Genomic DNA, 14,081 nt, shown 5'->3' with positions numbered 1-14,081 from the left:
TGCTGAGAATGTCAGGCTTCACCCTGTATAGATCTTCGTCCCTTTACAAGTGAAAGGAGCGTTATGTATATTAAGGAACTGTGTCAGTGTCGTTGACTCTTCTCTGACTTGGTAGAGGACGTATGCTACGAAGCAGTTAAGGTAGTTTGAATGTCACATGAGTTGTGTAGATGATTTCACAGAAGAGGAAGTACTTCTTTTGAGCTGAGAAGGATGGAGAGACCTAGATAGGCAAGTTAACTACGTGGATAAGTTGGATTTTAAGTAGAGTAGACATTCTCATGCTGCTTTGGTTTATAGCATGCTTACTGTCAGGAGTTTCTCATGGCACTCTGGGCCTAGAGAAATAACTCAAAATTCTAATAAGAATTTATGTTCTAACAACTTAATAGCCCATTAAACAAATATTGGACATTGAAAGAAAAAGCTGAATAATTGATTTCACTCTTACCATTATTTGATAATGTGATGTCTTTGCTGTTGGAACACAGCAGTTTCTTACGCCTCCGAGTCAGATTGGATGCTGCCACCTGTATTTTTCTACACAGTGATGTAAACCTAGATTGCGCTAGGGGGTTGTATGCGAGCTGTGTAAGTTAGACATGAGTCTGGGAATAGCCAGATCACTTGAAAGAGCTGTGTTAGTTGCTCAGTCGTGTCCAGCTCTTTGTGATCCCATGGACTCTAGTCCCCCAGGCTCTGTCCATGAGATTCTCCAGGCAAAAGAATACTGGAGTGGATTGCCATTCCGTTCTTTAGGGATCTTCCCAATCCAGGGATCAAACCCAGGTCTCCCACATGACATGCCGATTCTTTACCATCTGAGCCACCAGGGAAGTCCTCTGAAAGAGGTAGAACAACTTTTATTTTTTAAACTGACTTCTATATATACTACTTAAAATACATTATCAACTCTTTGTACCCATGTCATATGGAAGTACTAATTGATACAAGAAAACAGTCATTTTGATGGATGAAGGTAATTTGATGAGTTTTATCAGTAGCTGTTCAGAAAGTATAATAACTTTCACTCTAAACATGTTTAAAAATTGTTAGTTTTTTGGGAGATGATCAACCATTTCATAGTGTTGACACTGTGAAGGATGGGTAGGGTACTTAGACTCATCATATTTGGTGATGAAAAGAACAGTATTTTATAAAATCAGTATATGTGGTTATTATCCCTGATAAATGCAAGCTGTTTTAGCCTTGTCATTTGTCTGTTCCTTACTGTTGTCATTCAGAGAAGTATTCTGCTGATAGGGGCTTGATAGGGGCTTTAAACAAAAATAAGTTACATGTAGAAAATTGCATTAAGTACTAGTGGTCATGGTCTGTTTCAGAAGTCTTGATCCATTATAAGTTTGAAGAAATTACCACACACAAAGCTGTTTGTGTAGGCGCTTTATTGTGGGTAGCTTTTCTTTAATAGAGACGTCACTTGACTGGATTGTAGTGGATTCGTCTAAAAACTAAATGGTAAATAGAAATTTTATGTGAACTTTAAGCATTTTATTTTAACCTAAAACTTACACATTAATTTATCAATCTGTTAATGTAGAACCAGCACCGTTTCCTTGAATGTGGGCCCTTTGTAGTTCCATTACTTAGTAAATGTCTAGTTCTTAAAGTGAGATTAAACTGAGACACTTGCAAAATACACGGGTGTTGCTTTTCTGGAGTTTTAAGAGTTCAGTCTTCTGGAATTCCCCTTTCACTCCTCTATAGTTACCTCACATTTGATGGTTTTTTGTATGTGATTTATCTTTTTTCAAGCTTTTCTGAAGCATATAACTTAGGATATGTACATACAACTCTCTTTTCTGCCCTAAAAGGTTATCATTGTGTAATATATGATTGTGTTGGCCCAGTTGGTAGGGGCAGAAGTGTGGCTATATTCTAATATGTTTGTAGAGTAAAATTGATTTTCCCAAGGATTCATTCATTAGGTGAAGGTTAGTTAAGAGTGTAGTGTACAGTTCTACTGTATTGAATACTTACCAAGTGCCGGGCAGTTGGTGCATTTAGGTGGTTTATTATATGTTGTTTTTATTTAATTTGAATGATAGCTATTGTATTCTCATTTTTCAAATGGAGCGTTAGAAGAAGTTGAACTTGCTTAAGAAAGTTCCAGTAAGAAAGCAGGGACTTGACCAAGGTTTGTCTTGCAAAAAGGGTATGTCCTTAACCACTGTATATGTTGTTAATTCCTCTCTAACCTCATTCTTCAGCCCCATAGAATTATTTATGTGTAAGTATTTGTAAGGTAGTAAATCTAATTACTTGGGTTGTACTAGTTCTGTGAAATAGATACCAGGAACTTCTTTTGGTCATGCTGAGCAAAGTTTGGATCCTCTAGAAACAGTTTTGATTTATCTGCATGTTTAGTCATGCCAGAATAAAGCCTATACTTTGAAAGGTAACCAAAATCCTAACAGGAGTGGAATAGCAGCTCATAACTAGGATTTTCAGAACATATTAAACTTCAGCTTTAATAGTAGGGCTGGTTCAAGACATATGGCTGCTAGTTTCACTTATATTTTTCCTGGAGATTGTTCTGCAACAGTGTAAAGTTGCTTCATTTGTTTTAATGGCTGCATAGTTTAATTCCTTAGGTGGACAGAATTTACAGTTTCCTTTATTAAAATTAGTTGGTGTCCTTAGTATTCTCTTATAATCTTGTACACACATTTTTTCACACATGTTCAGGTGAATATATCTGTGAAATGAGTTTCTTAAAAATGAAACTGATTGGGTCAGAGGGTGTGTTGGAGTTTTATTAGCTGTTGCCATGTTTTAGCTACTCTGACTAAGGGATGAGCAAGTGAGTATCTGTTTCTATGGTCTTGCCAACACTTTGTTGTGGACCCTTTTTATCTTTGTCTTATATTGTAAGTTAAAAAGTGAGATCTCTGATTTTAATTTGCATTTCTTTTATATGAAATTGAGCATCTTTACATGTACTTAGGAGCCATTTGTATTTCTTTTTGGAATCTACGATGCTTTTCTCAGCTTTCCAGACATTGCTACCCAGTTGACAGTCATTTTGATGGTGCTGTTTTAAAACGCTATCATAAACAAGGTCCTGCTGTATAGCACAGAGAACTATATTCAATATCCTATGGTAAACCATAATGGAGAATATATATTTTAAAAGTATATATAAGTGAATCACTTTACTGTGCAGCAGAATAAGCATAACATTGTAAATCAGCTATGTGTCTGTCAGTCGCTCAGTCATGTCTGACTCTTTGCGATCCCATGGACTGTAGCTCACCAGGCTCCTCTGTCTATAAAATTCTCCAGGCAAGAATACTGGAGTGGGAAACTATTTCCTTCTTCAGGAGATCTTCCCGATCCAGGGATTGAACCTGGGTCTCCTTCTATGCACGTGGATGCTTTTACCAACTGAGCTTCTTCAGTTCAGTTCAGTCACTCAATCGTGTCTGACTCTTTACAACCCCATGAACCGCAGCACACTAGGTCTCCCTGTCTATCACCAACTCCCGGAGTTTACCCAAACTCATGTCCATTGAGTCGGTGATACCATCTAACCATCTCATCCTCTGTCATCCCCTTCTCCTTCTGCCTTCAATCTTTCCCAACATCAGGGTCTTTTCAAATGAGTCAGCTCTTTGCATCAGGTGGCCAAAATATTGGAGCTTCAGCTTCAATATCAGTCCTTCCAGTGAATACCCAGTACTGATTTCCTTTAGGATGGACTGGTTGGATCTCCTTGCAGTCCAAGGGACTCTCAAGAGTCTTCTCCATTCTTTATTTTTCTTTATTATAAAGAAAAAAAAATGTAGAGTAGGCTGATGGTTTTCAAAAATATTTCGTTATAAAAATATAGTATTAGAATGTAGGGGAAAAAAAAAAAAAGAGTCTTCTCCAACACCACAATTCAAAAGCATGAATTCTTTGGTGCTTAGCTTTCTTTATAGTCCAACTCTCACATCCATACATGACTACTGGAAAAACCCCATAGATAGCCTTGACCAGACAGACCTTTGTTGGAAAGGAATATCTCTGCTTTTTAATATGCTGTCTAGGTTGGTCATAACTTTCCTTCCAAGGAGTAAGCATCTTTTTTTAATTTCTTGGCTGCAATCACCATCTGCAGTGATTTTGGAGCCCCCCAAAAATGAAGTCAATCACTGTTTCCACTGTTTCCCCATCTATTTGTCATGAAACAATGAGCTCCTAGGGAAGCCCTAAATTGACTATACTTCAATTTAAAAGATCATGAGTGGAAAAAATAATAATTTTTAAAATACCATTGCAGTTTTAGACAGTGAATTTTAAATCACTGCAATTAGGCTCAAACACATCTTTATTAATAAATTTTTGCCTACAAGAAGTAAGTTTGTTTATTCCTGTAGTGTAAAAAAAAATATCCATGCTTCAACTCTTGGAAAGCACTTTTTGCCTCCTTGCTGGTTGTGGGAGCATTTTCCCTGCAAAAAGTTGTCAAGATGCTTGAAGAAGTGCTGGTTGGTTGGTGAGAAGTCAGGTGAATATGGCGGATGAGACAAGACTTCGTAGACCAATTTGTTTGACTTTTGAAGTGTTGGTTGTGCAACTGCAGTCGAACGTTTTTGTGGCAAAGAATTGGGCCTTTTCTGTTGACTAATGGTTGCAGGCATTGCAGTTTTCAGTGCATCTTATTGAGTCGCCAAGCATACTTCTCAGATGTAATGGTATCGTCAGGATTCAGAAGGCTGTAGTGGATCAGATGGGCAGAGACCAAACAGTGGCTGTGAACTGTTTTGGTACAAATTTGGCTTTGGGAAGTGATTTGGAGCTGCTTCTTGGTCTAACCACTGAGCTTGTTTTTGGTGGTTGTAGTATAAAATCCACTTTTTGTCGCACATTGCAAATGATTGAGAAATGGTTCGCTGTTGTTGCATAGAATAAGAGAAGACAACACTTCAGAACGACAGTTTTTTTGATTTGTGGTCAGCTCATGAGGTACCCATTTACTGAGCGTTTTCAGCAAACCTTTCCAGTTTGCTTCAAATGCTGAACGACCATAGAATGGTCATAGTTGAGTTCTTCGACAGCTTCTCATCTAGTTATGAGAGGATCATCTTCAGTGATTACTCTCATTTGGTCGTTATCAATTTCCGATGGCCAGCCCCCGTCCTCCTCATCATCAAGGCTTCGTCTCCTTTACAAAACTACTTGAACCGCTACTGCACTATGCGTTCTTCAGCGGTTCCTGGGTGAAACACATTGTTGATGTTGCAAGTTGTCTTTGCAACTCTACAACCCATTTTGAATTTGAATAAAAAATTGCTTGAATTTGCTTTTTGTCTAACTTCATTTCTGTAGTCTAAAGTAAATATAAAACAAACAGTAATAAGTCAGATGGTAAAGAATCTGGCTGCAGTGCAGGAGACTCTGGTTGGATACCTGGGGGTCAGGAAGGTCCCCTGGAGAAGGGAATGGCTCCAGTATCCTTGCCTAGAGAAATCCATGGATGGGAGAGCCTGGTGTGCTGTAGTTCATGGGGTCACAAAGTGTAACGACTGAGTGACTAACACTTTTCTGTAGTTTAGCAAGCATCAAAATGTGAAAATGTGAAAGCAAACACAGGTTGCCATCTATGCAAATTTTTTGATCAAGTAGATCCCAAGTGAGGCCAGTTCTGTATTTCTAACAAGTTCCTAGATGATACTGATTACTTTTTAAGCTTATTTTCCCGAGACAGTTAGAGAAACATTGTGGATAATAGGATACCTAGTAAAATGTAGAGTTTGGCTGTCCTGGGAAATTTTGGTTACTAGTCCATTAATAAAACTTCAAAATTATATAATTACAGCTTATTATTGTGGCGCCCTATTTTTATGGCTCACCCCTTAGTCTGGGTAAATATTTAATTGCTACTATGAAAGGTAGAAAAACTTGATCTGGGTAAAAGAAAATAGTTAGGGCTATCAGAACCTGGTTCTGCCCTTTTTGTATTCTATCAGTGTTACTTTGGTTTTTTGGGAAAGGGTTTCATATAGCTAGCAAATCATCAGGTGATAGCTTTCTACTTTTTTTTTTTCTGGGCTTGTTTAAAATTTTTCTTCGTTGTGCACGAGAGCTTTCTCTAGTTGTGGTGAGTGAAGACTGCCCTTTGTTGCCGTGCTCTGGCTTCTCATTGCTGTTGCTTCTCGTTGTGGAGCAAGGGCTCTAGGGTGTTCAGGCTTCAGTAGTTGCGCTTTTTGGGCTCTGGAGCACAGGCTCACTAGTTGTGCTTGGGTTTATTTGCCCCTGGGCGTGTGGAATCTTCCTAGACCAGAAATCAAACCTGTGTTCCCTGCATTGGCAGGCGAGTTCTCAATCTTCGGATCACCAGGAAAGTCGTAGACTTTGAGGAGAGTATGTCAGTGTCTGAGGGGCCTGGGATTGGGAATCGGTATACTGATACCTAGTCTTAGTAGTCTATTCCACTGATTTTAAAGCCCTGGAAAAGTTAACTACTAGTACTCCCTGGGAAAGCAGCAAATTTAATTATGTTAATTCTGATTCTAGAATCTGGAAGTCTGAGGATTTGGGTTTAGTTGACCATTTAACTTGGTACAGGTGATAATGCATAATTGTTAATAAAAGAGCGAATAATAGTTCATTAATCTAATTATAGCTATAGGCTGCCATCTTTAATTGTTCCCCTCTTCTTAGAAAAATATGAAAGAATGAGTATTTGGGTCAGCTCTGCTTTTGGATGCCATCATCACGTGGTGGTCTGAAACTTGTTGAGGAAAAATCAAAATAAAGGGGTATTGTTTTTTAAAGGGATTTTCAAGGGAAAGTTCGATGCTTAGTGACTTTTTAATCACAATTTAATATGTGACATTAGAATGCATTTTACAGTGTTGAGGGTCTTACAGGTGGAAGTTAGGTGGTTGTCAATGATTGAACTTGATCTAGCTGTACATTTCGTCACTTCACATAAATAATAAGTATGTCTGGAACTACATATGTTGAGTTCATTTGTTAATTACAGTATTTTCACTACACTAAAATTCCATGTTGAATTGAGTAGGCTTGGAAACTGAGTAACAGGGTGTAAAGTTGGTAGTGTCAAAGCAGATATTGTTCAGAGTGACCAATCCATGTTTTTTGCCTTGCAAAGCAAAAGATGGAGTATTGCTGAAACTAAGGAAATTATCCACAAGTAGATGAAAGGGTGTTAATGTTCTGCTACTGAGATAATGTACACAAGGACTGCCTAGCTTGTGTCAGTAATAACACCTGCAGGCAGGAGAAATTACCAGGTGTCCTCATAGATCAAGATATTTCAAAACATCTAGAGACTAGAGTAGTTGATTCATGCACTGTGGTTAAGGCATTGAGGCATAGTTTAATTGGCTCTGTTTTTGCTTTCATGGTCTTAATATAAAATAATCTTGCAGGTAGTGCTGTGCCAATGTCAAGAATGTGATCGTTTCCATTTTAAAATAGGACCAAAGAAGAAAGAAGTATAAAATATATCAAGTAAAGATGTATTTCTTTGCCAAAAGTCTTAATTTACAACTAAGTTTAGGCAGAATAAAGAGAAGGGTTCACTTGGGTTATACACTGTCATTTTGTTGAACTCAGTGCTTCAACAGATGGTTTTGGCTAAAAATACAAAGTTGGTCCTTGAAAGATTAGATTAATTTGTGAAAAATAGAGCCACAATGGTGAAGTCATAAATGATGGCTTCAGATTTTTATACTTGTTTTAATTATGTAAATAAAACCATGGATTTGTATTTAACTGGATGGCCTGTAACTTCAGTGTTTGCAAGCAGACTTCATTTTGTCCAAGTGCCAAATGCAGGATGTTTTGTATTAGTGACAGTAGCAGCCAGAATGGAACAGACAGGAGATTCTCTGACCCATACAAATCATTCTTCAGATCACCCTTCATCTGAGTGCCTGGATTCTGTATTAGCTGTCTTCTCTCAAACCATCCCTAAACCTAGTTTTCCTCTTTGGTTCTTTGATATAGATAATGCTATATGCCTTGTTTTTTCCGTAATTTATCAGCATTTCCACAGCATAATGTTGCTCCTTATTCCATGAATGTATTCCTTTTTCTGATTCTTTACCATCATTTTATTGAATTAGAGCTGAGAAAAAGATGGTAGACTCATGCTCTCTCAGCCCTTTTGAACCTGTTAGCTTAAGTGGGAAGTTAGTGCAGTTTTAAAGAAATACAACATTTTAGTGCTGTAATGTGATAAAGCAATTTAAAATGGTTTTTTGGTTGTTTTCTTCAAGTTGAACATTTTAAATTTTATTTTGTTTTTAAGAAATTTATTTAAGTGACCATTTTCACTTTGGCATTTGTGTGAAATGTGTTTAATTCTGTTATCAGATTAACATTGTTTCTCAGGGCATTTTGGTATTACAATAGTTTCATTTGACAGAATTTGATAATGTATAACTTGTTTGATACATTTACTAAAAAGTTTTTCTGGAAGCTTGATTTTGTAATTGATTATGAAATAAAAACACATTTATTTTGGACAAGGGTTTAATTTATATTTATCTGATGTCTTTGCATTTCGTATTTATGTCTTGAACTTTAAATGCACTAAATAACCAACATGTTATTTGTCAATATAGGTATATGACTGATGGGATGCTACTTCGTGAAGCAATGAATGACCCTCTCTTGGAGCGTTATGGTGTAATAATTCTTGATGAGGCTCATGAAAGGACATTGGCTACAGATATTCTCATGGGTGTTCTGAAGGAGGTTGTTAGACAGAGATCAGATTTAAAGGTGAATTAGTTTATTTGTTTGGTTCTTTAAAAATCCTGTATATGAAAATATATATATATATATATTTAAAAGGGAGTACATGCTGATCACTACAACTACAAAAATAATCACCTATAAAAGCAAATAAGGAATGTAAATCCATGGCTGATTCATGTCAATGTATGACAAAACCCACTACAATATTGTAATTAGCCTCCAACTAATAAAAATAAATGAAAATTAAAAAGCAAATAAGGAGAGTACAGGCAGTGGTTTATACATTCTTTTTAATTTCTCTTGCTGTGCCTTTGTTTTAGATTTTAAATATACTTCCACTTCTTAGCAATATGTTTTTAATCATTTCATTATATAGTCCACCCAGTTTTTTGTTTCATTTCAAATGATTTTATGCCATGGTGTTTTTAAACCTTGTGCTCACCCTGCTTTTTATTAAGTACAAGGAGACACCTTCATTAAGGATCAAATCTTTGTTCTTGTCCTAACACAAACTCACTCATTCTAACTCGTAATGCTGGAGAGTGGAATAACTATCCAAAACATACTGCTCCTCAGAAATGCCTTCCCTTAACCTAGGGTCTTGGTTCTTCCCCCAGCCCCCCGCCCGCGGTCCATTATACCAGTTAAACCCTGGCCAGTGTTACTGTGTTGATAAGGGCTTAAAACTGACTAACTTTGTGGACATTTTTGTCTCCCAGATTTTATGAAGTTCCCTTTTTGTATTATATGTGTGCAGTTCATTGGAACTTAGTATTGAGTGTTATTGTATGTGTTACAGAGGTTTGTACACTGGGGAGAAAGATCTGGGTCTTAAAAAAATTGATACTGAGTTTGATTTGACTTTAAAAATTAAACTTTTAAAGAATATATATATTTGAATAACTACGAGTACTGTTCCTGATTAAACGTTACAAGCTATTGAAATTTCGAGGGAGGAACTCAAAAGTAGAAATTAAGAACTCTGTAATGGAACGTTTAATGGGAGAGCTTTCTATTTAATGGGTTTTGTCATGTGTAGTTTAAATAAAGAGTGGGTGACCACAGTCAGGCAGCCTGCACCTGAACAGACTTCTGTCGCTGTGGCTTTTTCAGTAGTATAGAAAACCTGTTTGTTTCAGAAAATTTTCTGAAGAACTTATGCTTAGTAAAGATGATTTGGAAGAATGGAGAAATGTTTGTACCACTGATTTATTTTTTTTTCTTTCTTTGTTTTTCCCTGTGTGCAAGGTTGTCATGTGTTTTTTTTTTACTAGCATGGAAACAATCATATTACATATTGATGTCTTATCAATTCCTTTTATGTAATTTTATAAACTTTGGTTTTTAAGGTGTTGCTTCATGAAAATATATGGTAGTTTATTTATTAGATAACAGGTTTATTCCTACTTTTTAAAAATGTAAATTTACTGTAGCTCAGCTTTTCTACATTTGATTTTTTTATCACAACTTTTAAGGCATAATCGATACATGAAGAGTGAAAGTGTTAGTTGCTTAGTCATGTCTTGACTCTTTGTGACCCCCATAGAGTAGCCCGCCTTGCTCCTCTGTCCTTGAAATTCTCCAGGAAACAATACTGGAGTGGGTAGCCCTTCTTGTCTTCAGGGGATCTTCCTGACCAAGGGGTAGAACGACGGTCTCCTGCATTGCAGGCCGATTCTTTACTGTCTGAGCCACTGGAGACACAGTAGTTGATATATATGGAGCAGTAAACATTACTCATCTCTTTACAACCTTTGAAGACAGCTTCAAATAATTTATTGTTTTCTTTTCAGGTTATAGTTATGAGTGCTACTCTGGATGCAGGAAAATTCCAGATTTACTTTGATAACTGTCCTCTCTTAACTATTCCTGGGCGTACACATCCTGTTGAGATCTTTTATACTCCCGAACCAGAGAGAGATTATCTTGAAGCGGCAATTCGAACCGTGATCCAAATTCATATGTGTGAAGAGGAGGAAGGCGATCTGCTACTTTTCTTAACTGGTCAAGAGGTATTTGTCATTATTTGCTTCCTTATTTATATGATTTCTATTAGGAAACAGCTTTAAACTTAAGAACCCAACACATATTAACCATGTATTTCTCATCCCAAGGTCTATAAAGTTTTTCTTCAGCATGATTGTATTTATATATGAAATATATAGCTGCTTTTATTTATATACTCTAGGAATATACCCTTGTATGCCATTAGCCTTTGTATTCTAGTTGATATCCTGAGAATATTAAATGCTTTTAGAAGTTCAGGATTTAGCAGTTTTAGTCTCAACTTTGGAGAGACCTGAGTGGCAAGTGTTTCTGTGCTGATTTGCCATTCTGCTGAGGCATGAATGAAATCTGGTTACTCTAGGCAGTAATTTAGTTTGTAAGTGAATTTGGGTAACTCAGGTGCCAATCTACCATCAAAACAAATGTTTGTGTTTTGTTTTTGTCTTCTTACATGTGTTTACTGAGAATTGGAAGGAATCACTGAAATTCTTTAGTTAGAATTTACATCATTTTTAAGATAGGAATTTTATTCTCTCATGGCAGCATTTTCTAAACTCATTTCCACCAAGATGTTTACAGGTGTGCTATGAAATTCTTGATGGCTTAAATAAGCTCAGTGAGTTATCTGGATAAAAGAAACTCTTTTAGAGGTTTTCTGAAAGCTTGTCATTTGTTGTAATAGGCTTTGTGAATTTTCTAGTGTCCTCAAACTAGTATACATGCCAGTCATTTGGAAATCTTGCAGATTTTTATTTGCTAGGTCAGGTGTAGGGTCTGATCTGAGAGTATTCTGAGTAAGTTTCTAGAACAGTGCTACTCCATTAGAACTTGCTTCACATCTGGAAATGTTTTATATCGATACTGTTGAATATAGTTGTTGCTGTTCAGTTGCTCAGTCATGTCTGATTCTTTGCAGCCCATTGGAATGCAGCACACCAGTCTTGCCTGTCCTTCACTATCTCCCTGATTTTGCTCAAACTCATGTCCATTGAGTCAGTGTTGCCATCCAGCCGTCTCATCCTCTATTGCCCCCTTCTCCTCCTCTCAGTCTTCTGCAAGCATTAGGGTCTTTTCCAATGAGTTAGCTCCTCCTCCCATCAGGTGGCCAAAGTTGGAGTTTCAGCATCAGCTCTTCCAATGAAAATTCAGGATTGATTTCCTTTAGGATGGACTGGTTGGATCTCCTTGCAGTCCAAGGGACTCTCAAGAGTCTTCTCCAACACCACAGTTCAAGAGCATCAGTTCTTTGGCTCTCAGCTTTCTTTATAGTCCAACTCTCATATCCATACATGACTATTGGAAAAAGCATAGCTTTGACTAGACAGACCTTTGTCAGCAAAGTAATGTCTCTGCCTTTTAGTATGCTGTCTAGGTTTGTCATAGCTTTTCTTCCAAGGAGCAAGCGTTTTTTAATTTCATGGCTGCAGTCACCATCTGCAGTGATTTTGGAGTCCCCCAAAATAAAGTCTGTCACTGTTTTCATTGCTTCCCCATCTGTTTGCCATGAAGTGATAAAACCAGATCACAATCTTAGTTTCTGTAGCCGCAACAATATAATGGACTTGAGTATTTGCATTGCAGCTAGTGAGAGGAGGAACTAGAATTTAATTTTATAGAATTTTAATTAATTTAGTTACATGTGCTTGACTCTCTTCTTGTTTTAGTTTTTGTGTGGTCTGCTAGTTAAGAATTGTTTTTACGTATTTAAAGGGTTGTACATGAAAACAAAGAATATGCTTCAGAGGTGGTATATGGATGCAAAGCCTAAAAAATTTTGGCCCTTTATAGTAAGAGATCTGATCCCTGCTCTAGAACATTTTTTTCTCAAGTGTACCTGCCTGCCTTGGGTAGGGGAATTTGTTAAAGCAAGTTCTTGGCCCTGTTTCAGGCTTGCTGAAACAGATAAAATTCGCGGATGAAGTGCTGTAAGAATCTGCATCCTTAACAAGCTCTAAAGGCCATTTTTCTGTTCCTTTAGGTTAAAAGTCACTGTTCAGGTGAATGTTTTAGCTATTATAATGCCCGTGATACATTAGTGACACCACCCTACACAGGATAGTGGGAAATTGCCCTAGCTCTTTCACATACCAAAATCAGTGGTCTGGTATGTGATGCCTAACCACCAGGATAGTGTGAACTCTAACTGGTGTTCAGGTTCCACAGGGATGCTTGATACTAATATTTAATTAAATATTGTTGCATTAAGAACTACAAATGTTTAGTAATCTTTTTATTCTTAAATTTTTTCCCAGTGCTATTTCTATTTTTTCCAGCACTGTTTATGTTGTAGGCTGATTAATTCTTTGCTGTGGGAACCCCATGCGTAGTGGGGTGCTTATTGTGTCTCTGGCCTTTACCCATTAGATGTAGATACACTCCCCCAGTTTGCAAACATTTCCAGTAAAGAATCATACTTGTTCTTTTGGGAAATACAGTGTGTTGCAAATTCACTTTTACAGATAAACCTCTCTAACTATTAGTCTGTATGCATTTTGAATAGAAGAATTTTTTAATATTTTGCAGTGTTGAGGCATTTGTGTTCATTTTGTTCTTTGGTGTCTGGTCCCTAGTTTCTCATTTTCTCTAGAGTGAGTAGCATGTTTTTTTTTAAATGGCTATTCAAAATAATCATTATGTTCAGATAGTCAAGCACATTAGAATTCTATAAGAAATATCAGATGGCCTTCTGGTGAGGACCTGAAATGCTTTTCTATGAGTTGAATTTCTGTGGCTGATACTCTGGCAGCTCTCCCACAACTGGGGAAAGGAAAGGAATAAGCCCCAAATCTCATGTATCCTGTTGCATTTTTAAGTTTCTTTTATATGATTAGCTAGTCTTGAGGAACTTGAAGACCTTTGAGGAGAAGGTAGCAGTACTACTCTTCCTCATGTCTGTGAGCCTGTTATTTTTATTTGGTCAGATAAGTGATAGATTCTGGGAGTTCTGTGCCCCATCTCCATGAATTTGAATAGTATCCATAAAATTTAACTATCTCAAAACTTACCATTTTGACCATGTAAACAATAGTGTTTCTATAGTCCCTTGAGTTATTTGGGAGGGGAAGACCAGGTTTAATTAGTGAAGGTTTGGAAAATGTTGATTTTGTTGTTGTTGTTAATCCATTAAACCAGATGTTCCTAGTAGAACTCCCTCTTAGAGGAGCTGTGCTACCAAGTTTGATAACAATGATTGTAATTGAAATATGAATTGTTTTAAGTAGATACTTGAAGATTTTGAACTCTTCATTCTTTAAGCAATACATTCTTTCTTCTTTAATTTCACTGAGTAAAATTAGCCTTTTCATCATGTGAGTGAGTGAGTGAAGTCACTCAGT

The 14,081-nt window shown here is 36.9% G+C and overlaps 1 protein-coding gene across 1 annotated transcript in view; it reads left to right on the top strand.

The window, feature by feature from the left end:
• The window catches only part of DHX15 (DEAH-box helicase 15), a 54,808-nt gene that overhangs the window by 18,181 nt on the left and 22,546 nt on the right, over window positions 1-14,081 (top strand). Inside the window, exons 4-5 of the mRNA XM_065907158.1 lie at window positions 8,604-8,763; window positions 10,533-10,751. Coding sequence (XP_065763230.1) covers window positions 8,604-8,763; window positions 10,533-10,751 — 379 coding nt within the window. The remainder of the gene's footprint in view (window positions 1-8,603; window positions 8,764-10,532; window positions 10,752-14,081) is intronic.

The sequence above is a fragment of the Muntiacus reevesi genome, chromosome 16 (genome assembly GCF_963930625.1).
Source record: "Muntiacus reevesi chromosome 16, mMunRee1.1, whole genome shotgun sequence".
NCBI lineage: Eukaryota > Metazoa > Chordata > Mammalia > Artiodactyla > Cervidae > Muntiacus > Muntiacus reevesi.
The sequence above is the reverse complement of the archived record's forward strand: the minus strand, read 5'-3'. Positions and strand labels throughout refer to the sequence as shown.